Consider the following 24521-nt stretch of genomic DNA (forward strand, 5'->3'; position numbering starts at 1 on the left):
GGAATAGTAGGTACTTGGTACCTACATTTATATACTTTATATTGTATTGTGGTTTCTGGGAAAAATCAAGTTGAAGTAAATAATTATTTTTAATTAATACCACAAGATATGACCAAAGTTTTGATGGTTTAATTATAACTTTTGCGTTCTTTTTAAAAACCTAAAACAGAATTTTGATTGCATTAGAAAAAATACTTTAATTGTAACTTGCGTAAACGTTAAGAGCATTCTTTCTTTACTTACACAAAATATAAAGACACACGAAAGACATTCAATAAATTCTCGGTATGGGTATAAAGGAGAAGTCTAACAATATATTTTGAGGAAACTCATGGGGATGACAGAGCTAGCAGAAAATGATAAAAAGCTTCATAAATGAATACTAAGAGCATCCATAATAAGAGATATTAAAAGATAATTAATTTAATATTTTTTTAGAATAAAAAACGAAAAAAAGCGAAGAAAAAGAATAGCGTGCGGATAGTGGTATAATGCACTCTGCATACAAAGGCCCAACATTCGTTAAGTCGCATTCATTCCACCGGAGACCACCAGAGAGGTCACATGTCTGTACACGACCGATTTTTTTGATCTACATTGTTTTTTTTTGTTTTACAAAAATATACATAAAAAATGTATTTTTCAATTCCTCAACTTTCAATAACTCTCTTTTCTTTTCAAAACCATAAAATTAATTCGCAGAAAAACTTCAATCACTTAAAATGTTACCTGGATTCAGAGAAAATTAAGTTGCGACTTAAAGAATGCTCGGCCTTAATAAATCAACATTTACTAATTGTACCAACTAACTTTTAAAATAAAAATGTGAACGCAATGAAGTATTTTTATTAGTATGACGCATTTCTCGTCGGTTTTCTGTCAAAGGCAAAAAAGTGTGTCGAAATTGCCTTTTAATCAATGGGTGGTTGAACCTAAGTTGACTTAGGGTCAAAGTAGACGCCGTTTTTCAGAATTTTACTTTTGCTTATTAAAGTATGATTAAAGCATTAGCTTCAATCATGCTGAACTGATAAAATTCTTTATAGGTTTGTACATATATATAGGACTGCTGAAAAAGGTCGAGGTAAGACGCCTTATGAAGAAAAATACTGATTTTATTAAGAGTTTAAACTTATGATTGCCTCACAATATTTGTGATTTTCTCATTTTAGAAAAATGAGTTTCTTTATCCGTACTTATTGGTCCCATCAGTTATAAGCATTTTAAGGTAGTGAGTATGTTATAAAAATATATTCTACTAGGAGAACCTACTTACGCGCAATTCGTATGGAATTTTGTATGGTATAACCAAAAGCCGCCTCAAGCGGAGCTGATAAAACCAATAAACTTAGTTATAAAACCGACTTATATAACTTGTTTCATGATATTTATTGAAATTGTTGGGCGTATTAATTCCTCGTATCTTGTGTTGAGAATTTTTTTATTTTATTGTATTTATGTTTTGTATTTTCGTAGAAAAATAATTGGCTTATTTGGAACTACATATCGCTCACTCCTTTCAAGAACGTCATTTATCAAAAATCGTCAGTTTTAAGTTGTGCATGTTTTCGGAATGCCCAGATAATTTACTGTATCTAAGCAAAAGCGGCATATTTTTAACTAAATATTTACCCGCTACAGGGCAGAAAGTGTTGTTTTTGCATTTTGAAGAAAATGTATTGTTTAATGATTTTTTTTAAATATACTAAATATTTTTCAAATGGAGAAAAAACCTTCAGGTTTTATCTAAAAAGATCTGTTACACAGTAAATAGTTCAATAAGTGGCTTAGTATTTATTTTCATTACATTTTATTATATTTTTAAACTTTAAAAACGATCTCCCGAAAATCAAGTTTTTTGATATATGACGCTGATGAAAGGATTAAGTGATATGTGCACTGATTCAGGTACCACAAATTATTATTCATGTTAGAAAAGCAACAATCCGTCAGCTGGCATCCTTTTTGCGAAGCTAGTACCGAAACTAGTCGTCATAATAATATAAACTCAAGTGGTAAAAAGCAAGTGTTTTCTTTTACAAAAATAAATGTGTTATTGCAGCGAGAGATTTCCGTACTTCAAGCCGCAGGATGATCGATGGAAGAACTCGGTGCGGCACAATCTGTCCATCAACCCTCACTTCAGGAAGGGGGCCAAGGCGGCGCGGGGGGCGGGGCACCTCTGGACCATCGCAGCCTCCAGCGCCACCCTGGACAGAGTATTAGCCTCTTGCGAAGCGGTGAGAATGACAAATTTTAATTTAAAATTTTAACATTTTGGGTGTCCAAATACTTGTTCATAAATCTGGATTATCTCCAATTAGGAATAATTTTTTACATTATTTTGACATCTCAACATAGTTGAAAAGAATACGAAATTTGTAAATCATTATTGGAGATAATCCAGATTAGTGAACAAGTGTTTGGACCCACTCAAAATGTTGTTAACAACACAATTTTTATTATTATTTTTTATTATTTATATATATTTTTTTAAATTAAGAGAATATGTGGACACGTTTTGAAATCAACGATTTTTATAACAAATTAAATCGTTTAGCTATTTTCTTCTTCTGTGTAAATTTTAAGTTACCCTCTGATTAAACGTTAATTAAGCATGACTTTTGACAAACTAGTGACTATTTTTTTAAATTTTATTACGTATAAATATATTTTGAAATATGTCTTCGTTACGGGAAATCTCAGAAAAGAAACGTTCTTGCAAATTTGAATTCTGAATACAAGTATGATTGCCATAAATAAATATAATAACGGAGCAATTTGTCATTTTTTTTAAAATTGCTAATTCACTAAACTCTCTATAATATCGTCGTTCGGCATGCAACACCGCGTATGTGACAAAAAACAAAATTTTCAGGGAAGCGAAAAAAGTTATTGACATACCATATTTGCAGTGCGGACGACATACGCAGTGTTACATTTTGCCCTTAAACATGACGATTCATACAAAATTAGGATATTCTGAGTATACACAATTACGGAGAAAAGGATAACAAATCGAACGGCATTAAAAGGTCACTTTTGAAAAAAAATTAGAATTCGCGGTATAGCATGCCGAACGACGATATGATTTGTAAAGATTTCGTAAGAAGTTATTGTAGTTACAGGTATTTGTTAATTAACAAAATAATAAGAAATATTTGAACTTCGACCGCAAACATTCATCCAACAAGAGAAAAGTTATCAGAAGCTGTGTAAAAATATTAATATATTTGGAGAGATGCGATAAAGCTCCCAAAGCTCATTGCTCCGAGGCAACCCGACTGTGATGTATATGTACCGTATAAGTCATGCACATAATATTGTATATTTTAGTTTGTTTACGTCGCAGTATTCTCAGAACCTCTGATAAACATTCCACAGACATTTACCAACTTATGCGAGTTCGTTGCAGATAAGATACTTACCGACGGTTACACTGTTTATTTTATTTTACGAAAATTTGGTCTCTAAGGCAGTGTTCCGCAAACTTTTTTTGTTCAAGGTACACCTGCCAAATCAATACATTTTAGAGGTACACCAAAGATAAAAACAAAGTTTATTTAATATTGATTAATTATTAAAATTAATAATATGCGAAAACATATCGTAGTCGTACAGGAGAAAGTTACCAACTAACAAAACATAAAATGTTCAGGAGGGTCATTTAAGTCACTTTTATTTATTGTTTCGGCATTAACTTTGTGGTAAGACATGTTATAATGATTAAAGAAAACACTTGTTTTTTACCACTTGAGTTTCATTAAAGACTATATGTTTCAGAAGTTAAACTTCCATCATTCAGGTCTAATATAACTAAAATATAAAATATAAAATTGTTCTATAAATAAGGAAAGGGGAAAGTAATATGAAAAATATACTTTCCCCTCTCCTTATTTATAGAACAATTTTATATTTTATATTTTAGTTATATTAGACGATGATGGAAGTTTAACTTCTGAAACATGTAGTCTATAATAAAACTCAAGTGGTAAAAAACAAGTGTTTTTTTTTAATCATTGTAAGTCACTTTTGCTTGACAAGAAAAAAACATCAATGCAGTTTTTCATTTTTAACAAATCAATATATTATACTTCCAAGTTCAAAATCGCTTTGGGATTTTTTCAGGGTAATATTAAGGCTAGTAAGATATCAAATAGTCAATGATCACGTTTTTGTAAACAAGTGCACTCGGTCACTTTGTCTTGTATGACTACGATATATTAATAAATATACTTAACTAATTAAATTTTGGAGCAAGTGTTGATAAGGCTGCTCTCATCTCTTCGTTGATCGTCCACAGGCGTTCTCTTTAAAAAAATAGCAACTAGAGTCGAAAATCCCGATCCGCACCAGTAAGAATAGTGGCAAATGGTAAAATAATTGCAATAGATCGCTTTGAAAGCAGTGGATATGATTTTTTTTATGCAACCAAAAATGTGAAAGCTGTGTTTCGGAAAATTTGAGTTTTAAAGTCCGATCAGTTTTTAGTTCCATGAATTCATCTTGCTCGTTTATCGGTAAGTGACGTTTTTCCGCGGCACACCAACTAATCACCACGGTACACCAGTGTGCCACGGCACACACTTTGCGGAACACTGCTCTAAGGGTTACGAATATAAATGGGTACTAAATAATAGCGCTGATCGAAAAAAGGTAGGTTTATCTGTTTTTGAAAATTTATACGCGGTATCTTAAAATATATAGAGGTGTGTTTAATCCGAGCCTAGTAATATGTATAATGAATCTATTTTCTTCCTCTTCTTTGATCCTCATCTACGCCCAGATGGTACACAGGACACAGGATGGAAGCAGTGTCAAGTTGATCAATAACTTTACAACATTTTGAGTGTGTCCAAATACTTGTTCATAAAATCTGGATTATCTCCAATCACAGGAGTTATTTTCATATTATTTTTGACATCTCATCAAAGATGAAGAAGAATATGGAAGTCTGGGCATTTACGTAATTTACGTAATCAGCCCCGTAAATGCACAGACTTCCATATTCTTCTTCATCTTTGATGAGATGTCAAAAAATAAAATGATCAAAACTATTTGAGGGCAAGGTAAATCAGTCTTGCTCTGGCAGTGGAATATGTTTGATGGATACAGATGGTGTAATTGAAGAAGTTCAGAATAAAAATACATTATTACTGTCTTATGGAAAATGTAATACAGGAAAATAGCAGAAATTAGTATGGCATTCGGGGTTGCTTACTCAAAGTCGCACAAGCTTGTGAATGTTGGCATTACAAGGTACTGCGAATACGTACGAGCTTCCTGAGAAAAACAATAAATTATAAATTGCAAATTTTGATGTCGATCAGTGTTAATGAAATGAAGCAACCAAATGCTTAGTCATGCGTACCTTAATAAAAGTCAACGCAACACACTTCACGCAAAGCTCTCGTACATTGATGTGAAGTATTTCGGAAAACTCATAAAAGAGCGGTGATTTTATTCCTGTGCGGATAAGTGGGCAATTTGGTTTGATTTTATGTTAGTTCCTTAGTCCTTTATCTATCCCATTGCTCCCGATGTACTTAATTAAGTATCCCTAATCGAATCGAAAGCCCTCTCTTTGTTTTGCCAATTACCGGCTTAGGGCAGGTGATTTGAACTTACGAGAATGACTAAATAATTTAGATAGACTAAATCAAGTGAGAAAGTTCAAAAATACCAAAAGTGTATTTAAAAAAAAATTCTTCGCATGGTATTTTTAAAGATTTATTGGATCGTGAAAGTTCTCCGAAATGTACGATAAAATGAACAAATTATTTCTGATTGAATTTGCGATGTCACATGTCGCTCACTCCTTTCAAGAACGTCATAAATCAAAAACATGATTTTTCAGGAGATCGTTTTTAAAGTTTAAAAATATAATACAATGTATTAAAAATAAATATCAAGCCACTTACTGAACTTTTTAGCTAAAACATGAAGGTTTTTTTCTCCATTTGAAAAATATTTAGTATTTAAAAAAAAACCGATATGTTTTCTTCAAAATACAAAAACAACACTTTCTGCCCTGTAGCGGGTAAATATTAAGTTAAAAATATGCCTCTTTTGCTGGGATTAAGTAAATTTTCTGGGCATTTCGAAAACATGCACAACTGAAAATTAACGATTTTTGATTTATGACGTTCTTGAAAGGAGTGAGCGATGTGTCCTACTTGGTATCTATACCAAGTGAAAATGTCTTCCGAAAAAGGGAACACTTTAAGTATCGGTCATAAAAACTATTTTTTAAGGAAAAGTTCCCTTTTGATATAATTGACTCAAATAACTTAATATTAGTTTTTAGTTATGCGGACGTTGTACGCATTTTCATGTTAAGTTCCGCAGTAAAAAAAACTTTAATACGCACCTAAAAATATTTTTTAGTTATTAAGATAGTCTATTAACAAGCAAACAAAAACGCTTAACTTCTTCATTGCGTTATAAACTGAATTCTATTTTCTTGATATTCCGAAATAAAATTAGCAACATTTTGGAGTAAAAACGTTTACCAGGATCACATCCCCACTACAGTACCATAAAGGCATAGTTTTCCTGTCTTGCAGAATACTCAAGCTGCTTTTTATTGAATATTTTAAGAATATTAGTTTGTTCATTGCTTTGAAATTGTTACATTTTCTCGGTGATGCTATAAGTTCTCAAATAAGTATCTTAAAAAAAATTGTGGTTGAAAAAGTTTTGTAAAATTATTAATTCGTTAAATTGTAGATTTTACAGTATACAGAGATTTTAGAAAACAAAATGTCGGTTTCTGTATCTGCAAATGACAACAGATTGAAAACTTTTTTTGTAAATGTAAAAATTGAATACCATTTTTATGATTAGTTAATGATCTTAGCCATTCTTGCAATCGTATAACAATCATGTAGGTTACTTGTATCAAATCCTAGAGTTAGATTTACTCGTGCAGAAAACAGTACATATCGTATGGATACATGTAAAATGGAGATGGTTAGAAACTAGAAAGATTGTGTCATTTGGCCACGTCATCCATTATTGGATGACTTATGACAGGAAAGAAGCTAATAAAGATTTTGTTTTAAAATGTTGTTAAATATGTCCTCGGCACAAACAAAACTCAGTGAGGATATATTTTTGTACACACACACACACACATACACACACTCACACACACACACACACACACACACACACACACACACACACACACACACACACACACACACACACACACATATATATATATATATATATATATATATATATATATATATATATATATATATAAATATATATATATATATATATATTCCCAATGATAAAATAAAATAAGTAAAATAATAGTGGATTCAAATCGAGAAACATGAAAAGGATGATAAATTTCCGAGTTGTTCGCTTTATATATTAAAAAAAAAAAGAGGTTGAATCAGACTATTATAGACGATTTGTGGATTGAGTCATTTTAGGTGGGTTTTATGCAAAATGTGTTTTTTTTGTTTGTGAAAATAACTCTGGATATTTTTGTATTCTTATTGACGTTTCCAGATTACTAAACAATGTTTTCATTTTATTACGGTTTATCAAGTTTACTTCGTTTAGGTTAATAAATGTCGCATTTAGGTCCAGTTTGAGTGAGCCCCAATGCCGTAAAGCGTGTAAAAACATTTACAAAATTAGATACGACTTGGAGGCAGTTTTACGGTTCCTCATTAGCCGGGGCTGTATTCTTGTACGGAGGCTACATACTTTACTTAATTTGAAATAAACTTGACCGCAATTTATTTGTATTAGATACCTAGAGCCGTACTCCATTATTCGGCAGTTCTTACGAGTGGTGTTCAGAAAGCAACGACCGTTCCTCTTTAAAAAGTTAACTTAAATGATTAATTATTTTATTCTGAATTTTAATGTAAAACAATCAGGGTAAAGACACTGTTAGGGCGTTTGTCCACTACGCGGGATTTCACCGTCCGGCAGTCCGGTTTTAAAAAATGAAAACGACTACTTTAGCGTGATCGAATTTACGCGCAACGTACTCACGCACCGATCAAGAGCAACGATCCGAAGAAATATGGACAAAAGCACAAGCCAATCCAAGCCAATCGTCGTTTTAAAACGCTAACTGACGTACCGGACGGTAAAATTCCGTGTAATTCCGGGTAGTGGACATGCCTCTTTATTCGCACTTTGGTTCCATAAATAATGATTGGAGACTAAACTATTCATTATATAATACATAATAATTGCTGTTTTTTGGACAAAGTTCAGTTCATTCATTATACTTTTTATTTTGAACGTCATATTTACTATTAAGATAAAATATAATTATAAGAAACAATTTATAAAAAAAAAAACAACTTTATTTTTAACCACTTTTTTATTTGTACATTTTTTCTCCAACCGGTTTCGACATGAACCTTGTCATCATCAGGGTTAAACATGTACTAATTTTAAAGACATTGAAATACTCATAGTAAGGTGAGTGGGAGGGTGTAAGGAATGGGTAATTAAGTTAGGTTTGGAGTTAGAGGGGTAGGGGGTGTGGAGTTTTTATTGCTGTTTTTACAATAAATAGGAATATAAAGATGCATTCAAGAGAATAAAGAAGACTTTTCGTACTAGTTATTGACTCTTTACATATAAGTGAAATCTCGACTTCGAACCTCCGCCTCCGAGATGAAGACTCTCCGATCTATTACCGGAAACACATTGCGAGACCGAGTAAGAAACACCAACATCCGGAGCATGTGTAAGACGGAGGATATCGTGAGGTGGGGACGACAACGAAGTAGATACTGGAATGAGTATATAAACAGAATGTCAGAAGACAGACTTCCAAGTATCGCCCTTCAAAGAAAACCCTGAAGGAAGCAAACCCCCAGGCAGGCCTCCGGAAAGGTGGAAGGACAGCTGGGAGTCAACATCCCAAGAGCGACAGGCGGAGGCACAGATCCTTAGGATATACAAAAATAATAAGAAGAAGAAAACATATAAGTGTAAAAAAAATAAACATTTAAAATGGTGATACATACAATAAATATATATAAATATGTAATACAACCAGTGTAAATGTATTAACTAGCCGAAATACTTCGATGAAATTATCTGTGACATAGAAATGGGATTTTTATTAGATTTATCCACAAGATTTTCAATTTCGCTGTTGTCGATCGAAGATATTGTCGAATGCAAGTTGCAATTCGTTATATCTATCGTATCTGCTCAGGAAATTTGTGAAATCAGTGAAAATTTTCCTGCATAAAAGGCGAAAATCCTTAATTGGATGCAAACAAGGCTTTCATGCGCAATTATTGTTCTTTACTTGGCTCCGTGTTATTGCTCAGCTTAGTGTGAAAGCTTTGAGAAAGGATTTTTATTTGTGCAATTAACATCACATTTTTTTGTAGATTATAGTTTATGACGATTAGACAGTATAAGGTAAGGTTCTATTTTATATTTATAGTTTTATGTTATATAAAGATTTAGAGCTCCAAAGAAGATTTTAAAAAAAATGTAAGCTGGGATTATTTAGACAATGAATAATAGATTTCAATACATTATGAAAGTACATTTTTTTCTAGAGAACTGAAAGTTCTCTAGAAAAATACGTCAAATGTGGTCAGAATTCGCCATCTCACATTTCATTATTTTTCGTTTTCACGCAAAAATATTTTTTTACTACTTCCTCGTATTAACAGTGGCAATGTTATATTAACTGTATATATATTTTCTATGTTTAGTAATATTTTTAATCCATCTTTTTTCACTAGTAAAATTTGTTTGTTTTCACTATAAATACAAATAAAAAAATTAATTGGTTATTTTGTTTTGAAAAAAAAAATCTTCATTACTCTCTAGATTGTCTCCGTGCGCAAAAATTTCGCATCAATATTCTTTTACTACAGCGTGTGTCCAAATACTTGTTCAGAGATCTGGATTATCTCCAATTATAGGAGTTATTGACATCTCAACAAAGGTGAAGAAAAATATAGAAATTCGGGCATTTACGGGTCTTACGACCGTCATATGCTGGTTTAAGTGATCACTTTACACACGTGTAACATTCACCAATTCTACTCATTATGACAACCACACTACTCTATTCTACTAAATTCTTGGAAGTTCTATATATGTATACATGATCCAATTTCGAAACATTGTGCTTGAATCACTAGAACTTCACTAGAGACTGAAGAATGAAGCCTTTTACTAAGCAGAAACTCTTTTAATAGATTTTAATCACATGAGAAACGCAATATTTAATATTCTATTCATTACATGCATAACGATCGCTTGTCATAAATTCAAAGTTATTAAGTAATCAGCAATCAGCCGTCGGCGGAATGAGACCAGTATCGGCGAATTGAGGCAATCAGTATGTATTGTAATCAAAGTACGACATATTAATGTTTAATCTGTCTATGATCGATATGGCGGTTGGTGTGTAACGGATTCGGTTCGATAAGTCGGCAAATCGCCCCTAAATGGTTTGCAAGGTTGAGTGCGCGCCCTATCAAGTGCCCGCTGATCGGTATACACGAGTAAATATGTAGCTACCAATATTTAGGAGTTGAGTTTCCATCAACACGCATTTCAACTCACTTTTTCAAAGATTGGAAAATTCAAATGCTACCGCTATTTCAATATATATATATATATATATATATATATATATATATATATATATATATATATATATATATATATATATATATATATATATATATATATATTTATATATATATATATATATATATATATATATATATATATATATAAATATATATATATATATATATATATATATATATATATATATATATATATATATATATATATATATATATATATATATATATATATATATATATAAATAAAGATATATATATATATATATATATATATATATATATATATATATACACACACACACACACACACACACACACACACACACACACACACACACACACACACACACACACACACACACACACACACACATGTATTTAAAAACATAATTGGCCACAACAGCTCCCTTAGCTATCGCCAATATGCGACATATCTAGATGTCTCGTCTTGTTTTGTTTGTTTTTGTTATTTTATTTTATTTTTTATTTTTTTCATATTTTCAACAATATTATTTTTAGGTTATGTGTTTATATTAAATGTAAAAACTTTTATTCTACGCGATATTTTTCCTTCGGATATTTTTTAAGTCCTTGAAAGTAATGTTGGTTTGATGATCTAACTTTAATTCTTTTGAATAAGCGCATATTTTGTCGGGAAGGCCATTGTACCCTCGAAGATATGTGATTTTGTCTTATGTGTTCATTATTCTGAATCCATTTATCGGATGTGTTACGTACTTATCTTGACAATTCCCTTTCCCGAGTAGGCGCTTTGTTGAGTAATCGTTTTGATACCATGAACGATAAGGACTGTGAAGGTGGGATAATGATACAGAAAACCGAGAGATTTAACTGCTTTTGAACGCTTTAGGCGAGAAGATTCATTTTCAATTTCATTACGTACATCCACAACAGTGCAGAGTTCAACGACATGTGCTTTTACAAAATCTACTAATTTAGACATAATTATACTGGAGGTATTTTAAAAATATGTTTTGAAAATCAATTTTTAACAACAACAAAAACTCCTGAAATGTATTTAGCAAATGTTATCCAATCTCTAATTTTTCGCATTGCATACCATTTAATATTTATTTATTTAAACTTTATGTACAGAAAAGAAATAAGTACATTGGCGAGTGTTTATTGCTAAAAAGTCATATCTTCCAACCAAAACAAAAACAGACTAGTGATATTAGTCAAAATGTTTGATACCATATATAGCTGTTTGTATTCAGAGGGTAGACAGTACTTGAACATTAAAAAAAACACAAGTTACAAATTGATGATAATAAGGAAGGCAAAAGAAAAAGGGAGTTTAGGGAAGGAGGTAGAGGGAAAAACTAAGGGAGGAGGATTGATGGATAGTAAGGATTCTAATGATAGATACATATTGGTCAGAATCATATTGAAAGATATTAAAGTTTTCGGCTTTCGTTAATAAAAAAAGATTTTACATTTTGAAGATCCTTTAGCCTACATTTACAACTCGTGGGTATAAATTTTGATCTGACTATGAACGTCCTAAGTTCAATAAATGGGTAGTTTTTTCATGGTAATGGCTACTGCGTTAGAAAAATGATAAAAATAAGAGTTCGGAATTGGAAAAGACAGGGTGATAAAATAAAGACATATATTTTTCTTCCCTATCTACAATGAAATACGACGTTTCGTGATAGTTCACGTGAGTTCGGGCAGCGATTTGACGCCAGACAGGTACCTACATTAAATAAGATGAAGCGACTTCCCACTCATCTCTTTTGGGAAATGTTCTTACTTTTCGGTGATCTTTAAACGACTGGTCACCTTACTGTTACCCCAATTTGACCCAGGCCAGGAAATGTGAAGAGAGACATTTACTACAATAAGTTTTTCACGTAGGGGTCGAAATGGAAAATCGAATCGGAGCTAAATTTTAAGTACTAGATTTTACTTATATTCGAATAATCTTGTAAATTGAATGTCCCCAAACACATTTTAAAATTACAAAATAGTTTCATTGATTAATTCGGCAGTCACTTTGTTGTAAAATCTATCCATTTTTAATTTAAGTTTTCCGTAGTAGTAAGTTATACAGTGTTTGAAAATGATGCGGAATACATCAAAATACGTGTCATAATAGATTTTAAGAAAAAGTGGTATTTAGTAAGTAACACATAACAGTTATTAGATATTTATTTAATACGTTTAATTATGTCTAAACATAATTGTTGTTATACGGTCATAAAAAAATATTTAAATTTAAAATACTTTTGTTACATTAAAAAAAACATTAAACGAATATGAAAACAACAAATATTTGTTTTCTTTTGAGTGTATTATCAATTGAGTATACCTACTGTTAAAAAAATGAATGAAACAAAGCTGTGGCAGAGCGAGTATCGAACAAAAGATTTTAAGATCGTTAAGCCGCTACACTACCACGGGATCACAACTGACTAACACTGATAATTTTCTTCCCATATTATCGGAAAAATAACAAAAAACAATTTGAAACAAATTCATTGAAAAATAACAGTTGCATTTTTTTCATGTTTCAGAGAAGACTTCAGGCTTCACAGAATTTGGAGCAGGAAGTTGCTGCGGCAGCAGCCAGCATATTACAGCATCACTCTACAGGTTTGTATTTAATAGTTACATTTCAGTATTTATTTTTTTTATTTTTAGTATTTGGTGTCTATTTACGTATTTCGAAACGATATAATATAATATAACAACGTTGAAACCAAAATTAGAAGTTGAGGCCATATTCGCAATTAACAAATTTAGTTAGCTTCTGACAATGTATAGTGCTGGATGTCAGTTCACACCAATATTATATTTGGAATACATTTTGGATTTTTTGTTTTGTTTTTTAGAATATGCATTTTTTTACTAAATTAAAACCAGATATTAATTTTAAAAAACTTATCTTTTTAAATACAAATACTTACGATGTTTAAAAAAAACAAGTGCATTAAATGTTACCTGGGTTTAAAGAAAATTAAGTTGATATTTAACGAATACTAGGCCTTAAGTGCAAAAGTATACTGGCAGCTTGAAGCGGTCAGGGTCGCATTCAAACCTGACACCTCTAACATTCCGAACCTAATCTCATTAGATCATTTCAAGCTGTCGTTATATTGTCAGCTATTTTCATAGTCCGATACCAAGTAAACTGCTTCAAGAAATTACAATATTTTTCCCAGTGAACTCGAGACAGCTAGGAACTGTTGTGTATGCTGATGTTAATACAGATATTACCTTTTTTATTTATTGAAAATTGGATTTGATTTTAAATAATTAATCCGGTTAAAAATCAAAAATGAGGCAACCCTGCAGAAATATCACAAGTCTTAGAATCAAACATAGATGCAAATAAAATCTTAGAAAAACTATGGAAATGACTTAGTTTTTTTAAAGTACCGTTTTAGCCCATTTTGCTATTTTCGATGTTGAAAAATGGTTTGAAAATCACCAATTTATTTTAAGATCAAATATGTGGCAACCCTGCTCAAATAGCACAAGTTTTAGAATCAAATATATGATAAAATCTTCTAAAAACTATGCAAATGACGTAGTTTTTTTTAATTTTAAATGATCGTTTATTCCCATTTCTCCGTTTTTTATGCTGAAAAAAAGGTTTTGACATCAACACCAATTTACTTTATTCTCCTTTAGGATATTTAACATATACAAGCATAGAATTTCATAGAAAATATAATTTTCATCTTGACGAAACACGGGGAAATGATTACCAGTGTCTACATTTATACAGTGGTAGCTGAAATTCCGGCAAGACGTGCTCATGGCACGCGGCATAGTAACCCAGGAAAGCATTATTAGACAATTATTGTACCTATGGCGCGAGGTAATATATGTTGATCCTTTGCCACAAACGTGGTTTACCTACATATTGTCGAGTTGTCTTCAGAAACTAGTTTTCGCAAAACTATTGGTTTTCCCTGGGATTGTAAACCAGTGTTGAATTTTCAGTGGGGTCCGACATATGGCCAATAACAAGTGCGAACGACACACTAGATAATAACAGAGGAAAGCATTACCAGACAATTACCGTACTTATGGTATAATGTAAAATATTTTTGTGTCGTACGTGACATTGTTTCGTATGGCCGTGTTATTTTCTCAGCCTTGTATCTCCAAATTCACGAGTAGATATTCAGAGGAGACTTTAAAGTAATAAAAATAAAAATAAATTTATCTTTTGACATCTCATCAAAGATGAAGAAGAATATGGATGTTTGGGCATTTACGGGGCTGACGACCGTCATAGGCTGGTTTAGGTGATCACTTTACACACGTGTAACATTCACCAATTCCGCCCGTAATTGACAATCACACTACTCAAATTCTTGGAAGTTCTATATATATGAACCAATTTAAAAACCTTGTTCTTGAATCACTAGAACTTCACTAGAGACATCTATTGGTGAGATGTAAAAATAAATTGGACACACTCAAAATGTTGTAAAAATAAATTTGTTTAATTTACATAGTGCCATTTTTATAAAATACTACTTTAAGGGCAAAATGATATTGTTATGCAATGCTCGTAAAAAAAATGTAAGTTTATGAAATACGAGTAAATTTACATAATATTAAATACCTTTCAGCCTCACACCGATATCGAAATAAGAACTGCTTGGTTACCTATTGGTACTTACAAGATATAAAAAAATAATCGGATGTAGAGACAGTAAAAAGATACAGTGTAAATATAAAAGTTATAAATTATTTAAATTAATAAAATGATTTGAGCACAGACAATGATGCCATATTTGATTCAAAATGGAAAGGGACTTACGATAATTTATTTACTGATTTTTATATAAAGCTATTTTAGCTGGATTGGCGATTTTAAATTTATTCAGCTTGCTGTAGAGTTTATCAAATTATGTAATAATTTGTTTATTCACGAACGTCATAAATTACAGTGACGATGTTCATTTATTTACTTTACTATAATATTTTAAAAATAACAATTTATGAGAACTAATCAAGACAGCTGTTTTCAGAAAACATAAAAATTTGGGGGGAATTCACGAGACAAAACTAAATAAATAATAAACAGGTCAAGAGTAGCAGGTACCTTTGTTGTTTTCGTGTATCACGCACACACACGCGTATGTGTATCGACTATAAGAATTCATACTAAATATTCACATTATAAAATCCAACGGTAACCTGCGATAGAAATGACCCAGTTATTCAACTATGCGTTCTACTGAAATATTATTCCAATTATTTCAAATCAAAATAAAAAATCAAACCATTATCTGCACTCCAATGGTGCATAAGGCATTGCATCATATAAACGTAGTGTTATCTTGATCGTTTACATATAAAGGAAAGGTGATTAGCCCTCCGCTTCAGGTGCCAGTCCAGGGTAATATTGAATAAATAATTATTTATAGAACCACAATGTTTTTGTAAAACGCAAATACGTAATTTGAAAAAATGGACATGATTTTGTTTTGTACAAAAAAGCGCATACTTGTGATGCAGTTTATTTTAAAATATGTTATATTTAAAATATTTATTGTGTCGGGTTTTGGTCTCGTGGTTAGTGTCGCGGACTCTTAAGTCAGAGTTTCTCGGTTCGAACCCACTGTACCACAATTTGATACCCATTTCTAATAATGAGCCGCTTAGGCTCACAGAAATATGTAGTATGAAATTGAAATATTTGTGTAAATAATAAAAACGAAATTATTTTTTATTTTTTAATTTTTTAAATATTTTAATTAAATTTACCATTTCACATCATAAAGGCACTTTAATGTACTTGAAGTAATACATTACGATTTAAATATATAATGCATCCTATTTCAAATGCATACATATAGGTTAAACCTCACTGAATGTCCTTTTAAAGAATGTGTGTCACTATTTTTTAATTAAGACATTTACACAATCTCAGTTAACAACAATGTAAGGTCCTCTCCAAGCACTTTCTTCACATTGAAAGCTCCTAAATGTTTTTTTAAGCTCGTTTTATATTTTTGAAAATTCGTTTTTCAGAGTTCCTCAATCCTGTGTCGGCAGAACAAGTAGCAGTGGAATGCGGTCTCCTGGATGAAGATTTTTACTAACATAACATAACATAACATAACATAACATAAAATAACATTATAACTGTAAGTATTTTTACTAATATAACAGAAGTCAGCCAATAAGGTCACGATACATATTGCAATCGTTGAAAAACTTTTTTTTTAGAAAAAAAAGCCAAAGATATTTAGCATAGGACGGTTTTTTCTATGTGGTGTCTATGATAAGGATGTTAGTATTTATTGAACAAAATCACGAGAATTATGCAAACTAGTCATTAGAGTTTCTTTTATAAAATGTGACTCAAATTAGTATTTAAATTCGTAGTATTAACAACATTTTCATAAAAAAAGAATATGAAATACCTTACTGTTTTATTCAGTCATCACTAGATGACAAAAAAGACTTTCTGATTATATAAATAAAATTTCTTAGTTGAAAAAAAAAACTGTTATCTTGTATATATATATTGTTAAAAAACGAGAATAACTTAAGAATACAAATAAATACTTGAGATCAGCAATATTATTTCTTAAAAGTAGTAGTTAAGTAGTTATTTCAAATGACAAATGTAAAATATTAATGTAGATATACATATCACTCACTCCTTTCAACGACGTCATATATATCAAAAAACTTGAATTTTCAGGAGATCGTTTTTAAAGTTTAAAAATTTCATAAAATGTATTAAAAATAAATATCAAGCCACTTATTGAACTTTTACCGTGCAACAGATCTTTTTAGGTTAAACTCGTTTTTAATGTTTTTTTCTCTATTTGAAAAATATTTAGTATTTAAAAAAATAATTTAACAATACATTTTCTTCAAAATGCAAAAACAACACTTTCTGCCATGTAGCGGGTAAATATTAAGTTAAAAATATACCGCTTTTGCTGGGATATAGTACATTTTCTGGGCAATCCGAAAACATGCACAACTGAAAATTGACGATTTTTGATATATATTATGACGTTGTTGAAAGTAGTGAGCGATATGTGACAAAATGTCTTTGTTTTTTAGTGTTTTATCCAAAACATGAACAATGTACAACTTGTCTTAACGTATTGTTACATTACAAAATTATCGGTCATTTTAGTTTACCCCAGTTACAAATAGTTCTAACAAAAACATATAGCAAATCTAGTTTTCACTAGGAAAAACTATCATTAGTCAGATCATAATAACATTTATAGTAACATTTGTATTCAGGCCATCCGTTATTCAACTAAAACAAAATGAACAAAAAAATCTAGTCAATTTGTAAAGTGTATGTTGATAAGCGTACATAGAAACAAGTACATGTTTGTACCCTAGTGGAATAAATTCTGGACACTTATGTGCAAGTAATGATTTAGACACTAAACATTATAAAATGCCACACTTTTCCATTAGGACCTAACAAAATGATATCTAATGAAATTTAATCATATTTAAATTTTATATGATAAAAAAACTTTCGATGAAAATGTTTTTTTTTAATGGAATAATTCTATCATGTTTAATTTGTATTATTTGAAAATTTTTGATTATTTTAAAAATAATAAAATTATACTTCAATTCATTGATAATAAGTACATTTTTAATTATAGTGTACAAATTCATAAGACGACTTTTGAAATCGGCATTTGACAGACGCTCCTTACTTATTACGTTTTTTTACGTTTTTTTCAAACGTACCAATTAAGTTGTTGGGTAATATATCCAAAATAAAACAAGGTTTCAGTTGGATTCAATTCTACATTTATTTATGTATATTTTAATACGTGACGCGTTTCGTCTTCTTAGGACATTATTAAACATAGGTGTTTGATAATGTCCTAAGAAGACGAAACGCGTCACGTATTAAGATATACATAAATAAATGTAGAATTCAATCCAACAAAAACCTTGTTTTATTTTGGATATATTACCCAACAATTCAATTTGAAATTCTACCAACTGTCTGCAGTTACAATAAGTAAGTACAAATTAAGGGTTAAACATGATTTTGTTAAATGTGCGAAACATTAAAAAATAAAAATAAGTAATAAAATATTATATACCCATAACATCTCATTGAAAAGTACAATGTTAAAGGATTCAAAAATTTAATTTTGTTAATTTTCCCCAATCACCACAGTGAAACTATAATACCTGCTCCAGTTAATAGGGTTACCATTCATTACTGGCATATTTTCAGTATTTTTTTTAAAGAAAAGAGAAAACTGACAAAGAAACTCTTTACAGAGTTAGACTTTGAACAATTTTGTGGTATTTATTAAAAAAAGGCAATTAGCTTCATTAAATATTTTTGTTGGAATATCCCTAAAATTATGTTGTCCAATTTAATGTTAAATATTATAAAAGACAATTCTTTCATTTCTGATTAAAATATTTAATTACATATTATATTACTTCTTCTTCTTCCTGGCTCTATCCCAACTTATTTCGTAACGTCTTTGTAGATTGTTGGGGTCAGCTCTCCTTGTCGTCAGGTCCTTCTGTCATATACAACGTCACCTAGGCCATGCTTTCGAATCATGTTATCTTTCTGTAGCATCCTTGATTTTGTTGGTCTTAAACCTAGGCCATGCCTTTGATCATATTATCTTTCTGTAGTATCCGTGATTTTTTTGGTATTTTTTTAGATGTCTTTGTTTCATTATATTACTTTTGTATTACGTGTTATATTACGTGTAAAATTATCAATCGAACTAGGAATGCAAGATTCTAAAAGTGTTCAGAATACATTCCATTACTGCAGGTGCAAAAAATGTTGTATTGATAATATTTAATATCTAGTCACAATGTACGTAGTAGATATTTACCATCCAAATAATTATTAATTAGGTATGAATCAAAATAAAAATAATTTCATATAATTATGTGAAATCAAGTATTTTTTCATTATGAAATAGGATTAAAAAATGCTTTGTATAATGTGATCATTTTCAAATAAAAACATTGCTGTAATGCGAAAATGTTGTTTTATTTCATTGTAATATATTTTTTGTATGTATGTTCTTTTAACCCTTATCCGCACCCAATGGTGCATAGTGCACTGCATTATATAAACGCAGTGTCATATTGATCGATTAACACATGAAAAGATAGGTGATCAGCCCTCCGCTTAAGGTACCAGTCCAGGGATACATTGAATAAATATTAGAGTGAAAAGTCACTTATATTTATTTGACGCCCCCCCTGGGAATCGAAACCGGGACCTCCGGTACGGTAGCTGAGCGTGCTGACCATTACACTACGGAGGCGAACAAATGTAGAAATGTTATATTCCGAAACTAACCAACGGACTATCACGTCGCTTCTCCATAGGGGTAGACAAAGAGAAGAGAACGCCACACCAACCTGTCTTTAGAAACAATCTTCGCCTCCTTCACATTCATGAATCCCCTCATACATACCCGCCCATTATTCCGACCCCTAACTTGTTCAGTTTCAAGTATTTGAAATTCTTGATGATATCAACTTATATTCCTTTTGGGGTAATACTTTGCGCTAGTACATACATGAGATGAATTAATTTAAAATATGTAGATTCATTTCATTGGAATATTTATGTTGATTTTCAATCTATTGTTTCTTTTTCTAAAATACTGTAAAATATTCCAATTCAATGAACAAAAATATCATAAGTCAGAAGTATGGATAAAGTTGAAATAAGTTAACTGCTTTCTTTGCGGAAATAAATGCAAAAGATTTTTTCTCAAATCACGATTCGTCGAGCGGAAATCTTTAATTTCCACAAAATATGCCGGCGATACGACCTTATTGCCACCGTCGACCCCCCCAAAAGTTATTATTTTAAACTTTTTACTCCACCTGCCGGTAAAACTTTGAAACACCAGTTAGCAAATCACTAAACCATTTTCATAAATTTTCTCCAATAATAAAATTATCATTACACGGCGTAGCTTCTGAATAATGTCTCGAGAGGTTTGGGAATACATTAATACTGATTCATACCTACTTGATACTTTTTATTTATTTATTTTTAATATTATTTTTATTGGCAAAGCACCCAAAATTGATTGATACATGCCATACTAATGATTTTATTTAAACATTTATTTTTAATGATTTTACTTGAAGTTACTTGAACGTTTTTGACATACTTTTTTAAATGTTTTATGACCGCACTATTGACAATTTGGGAGTTCATTAATTAGAGGTGTTGGACATTCAGCGGGAAGGACAACTTGATACTTGTACCTGACATAAAAATGTTTATAAAATAACCAACCATCAAGTCACTTCTCCTCAGAGGTAGACAGACATATATATATATATATATATATATATATATATATATATATATATATATATATATATACAGTGGGTGGCCATATTATTAGGGACACTTCGAATTTCCTGTAATTTTCATTATTAAATGAATTTAATGAGCAAATAATTTGGTTTTTTGAATATTTTTTTATTGATTGGGGTGCTTTATTTAGAATTTAGAAACTTTATTATCATGCCTTTAATAATACTAATTTATTTTTATCATAAAAAGTGATTATTCAACAATTTCAAAAAAAATCTTAATTTTTAGTAATAACACCCTTTGCTCCGATTACAACCTCCAAACGTCAGGGCATACTTTTTAATGCAGATTTTTGCATTGTGCCAGAGATTAGGGTTATTATGCCATACTCTGTTAAGAGTTTCTATCATTTGCCGCTTGGTGATGATGACTTCTTTAGCAATCTCACGTTTCGTTAGTTCCCAAAGGTTTTCAATGGGGTTCATATTTAGCTAATTCCCCGAGTAAGGCAAAACACACCCGTTTTTTTCAGCCAGGAATGTGATAACACTCCTGGCTTTATGACACGATACGGAGTCATGCATTAAAACATACTCTTCATCGCCAGGGAACCGTTCTTGAGCCTCGGCTGGAATCGACTTTTCAGTACTCGCTGGTACTGGTCTTGCCTCATGGTCCCTTCCATGATAAAGAGGTATCCCATACCCTTAAATGAGATCACGGACCACAACATTATGCTAACAGGGTGTTTTTAACCTTCTTCACAAGGCAGTCTGGGTTGAATTTTTCTCCTGGGCCACGTCGGAAAAATGAAGTTTTTCCCACCAAAATTTTAAATGTTCACTCGTCCAAGAAGCAGACCTGTAATGTATTACCATAATTGCAAAAATATATATTTTTTTTTATCTTCTTAATTTATTATACGAATACAAGTCATAAATACTCGATTCCAGTCCGAAACAGTCACATTCCGGTGTTCTTTGGCCCATAGGAGTCGTTTTTTCTTCATGCCTCAGTCAAGCGTAGTTTTTTGGTTGGACGTCGACCCATTAGATTTACTTCAACTAACCGTCTCTGAACTATCCTTTTAGATACGTTGATTCCTTCATCGTTTATCAACAGACATCAACAACAATTAGACAATCAACAGACTTTTTACGATTTTGGAAATAGATGTCCCTGATTTTAAGGGCACCACGCGGAGTTGTGATGCTTTTTCTGCCTTTTTTCCGACGCGGGCTGATTCTAGACGCAGGTTTTTATCAATTTTTCTTTGTATCCGATGGACTCCTGACTTCGAAACATCTGTAAGTGCTGCTATTTCTCTCTAGAAATATGTGGAATGAAGTAGTAAGGTTATAACTTCCGTACATTTTCTCGGAGATATGTTTGAAGACTTGCCCATACTTAAATTGAGAATATTATGGTTCAGTTCAAACTAAATTGAATTTTATTTAAATATTAATTGAAATTTACTTATTGAATAAGCAAAACTAATAAATGATTAAACAACACTTACGTTTTTATGGTCTTGAACTCAAAAAACTTACACAAAAATGGTTTAAAAATATATTAACTGACTTCACACCAATATCATTTTTCACCAATCAACATCCAAATGAAAAAAAAACTTACTTTTTTGATATTTCACAGTATTGATACATCTTTGAAACAATAATTATGATACCAGCAACAAAAATACGTAAGAAAAAATAATTATAACTAATTAATTTGACCAAAAAATTAATTTAAACTTGAAAATTATAAAAAAGTACAAGTGTCCCTTATAATTTGGCCACCCACTGTACATATATATATATAAATATATATATATATATATATATATATATATATATATATATATATATATATATATATATATATATATATATAAAAATACATATGTATAAATATATATTTATATATATATATATATATATATATATATATATATATATATATATATATATATATATATATATATATAAAAATATATATACATATATATATATATATATATATATATATATATATATATATATATATATATATATATATATATATATATATATATATAATATATATATATATATATATATATATATATATATACATATGTATATATATATATATATATATATATATATGTATATATATATATATATATATATATATATATATATATATATATATATATTATATATATATATATATATATATATATATATATATATGTATATATATATATATATTTAAATATATATATATATATATATATATATATATATATATATATATATATATATATATATATATATATATATATATATATATATAAATGTGTGTATGTGTGTGAAAAATAAAACCATTTTATTCATGTTTAATACAAATCCATCATGCCATTGTTATTATTCAATTTCAGAATTTTTCACGACTTCCCCCCTTTTATTATCTGTGATACATTTTTACATATTACATACCGAGAGCAGCTTTACTGACTAAGTTACTTTCATCATATTTACAATATTCCTTATTACTCACAGCGGAGCGCATGCCAGGGGAAATCACGAATCCAGTTAATTCGTCTGGAAAATCGGATCCTAGCGGTGATAACCAACTTTTTCCAAATATCAATTAATTACTTAATGCATTACCAAAGAAATAGTTGCAATATTTTAAATATTCATTCAAACCCTAATCCGCACCCCATGGTGCATAGGGCACTGCATCATATAAACGCAGTGTTATCTTGATCATTAATATTTTTTTGACCCCCCCTGGGGTTCCATTTTAAATATGCGTTGAAATAATTGAGGATAAATATATCATTATAAATGTTTTTTAAGGAAAAACCCGCAAAGCCTTTTCTTTAAGAGGCTTGTATGCAAGTAGGATAGTAAGGATAGGGAAGGTTAATGTGAAAAATACATCACAAACACCCAGACCAATTTAAATAAAACTATCTTTAAATTATTTTACACTTGGCGGGAATCGAACCCGCGTCGCCAGTTTCGCAGTATCATCATTAAGGTATCGTAACAAATATATTTTTTCTACTAATATATTTTCTTCATCAAATTATGTTTTATTGATAAAATTAAGAAAGGGTTATTGAGATATATAAATATATCATGATCAATAAATCATCTTTTAGGTATCGTCATAGATATCTTTTTTCAAACAACTAATATATTTTCTTCATCAGATTACATTTTATCGATAAAATTAAGAAAGGTGTGTTGAGATGGTTTCGGCATGTGAATCAAATGGGTGAAGAAAGAATAGTAAAACAAATTCACGAGGCAAATTTGGTTGGTAATAGAAGCAGAGAAAAACCGAGGAAAACGTGGCATCAGCAAGTATTTGAAATACTTGAAATTAGTCAGGTCAGTCGTCGGAATAATCGGATTGTATGTATGAAGAGATCCATGAATGTTTAAGAAGCGAAGATTGTTTGTAAAGACAAAGTGGTATGGCATTCTATTCTCTGCCTACCCCTGTGGTGAAGCAGCATGATGGTTAGATAGAAAACATTTTTTTTTAATATACTCTTTTTGCCGTGGATACCAAACAAAGGCATTATGCGATGCTAT

At 30.5% G+C, this 24521-nt stretch overlaps 1 protein-coding gene across 1 annotated transcript; it reads left to right on the forward strand.

The window, feature by feature from the left end:
• Nucleotides 1-2062: 2062 nt before the first annotated feature.
• Nucleotides 2063-18129, forward strand: LOC148306145 (uncharacterized; the record flags this gene model as incomplete). The annotated part of the gene is made up of 3 exons (XM_088265551.1): nt 2063-2240; nt 13154-13232; nt 16635-18129. Coding segments are annotated over 3 exons (328 nt in total), but the record flags the coding sequence as incomplete, so codon positions are not given.
• Nucleotides 18130-24521: the final 6392 nt, after the last annotated feature.

Source organism: Brachycentrus maculatus, unplaced genomic scaffold (genome assembly GCF_059751285.1).
Source record: "Brachycentrus maculatus isolate JH-2025_06_01 unplaced genomic scaffold, ASM5975128v1 h1tg000249l, whole genome shotgun sequence".
Taxonomy (NCBI): Eukaryota; Metazoa; Arthropoda; class Insecta; order Trichoptera; family Brachycentridae; genus Brachycentrus; species Brachycentrus maculatus.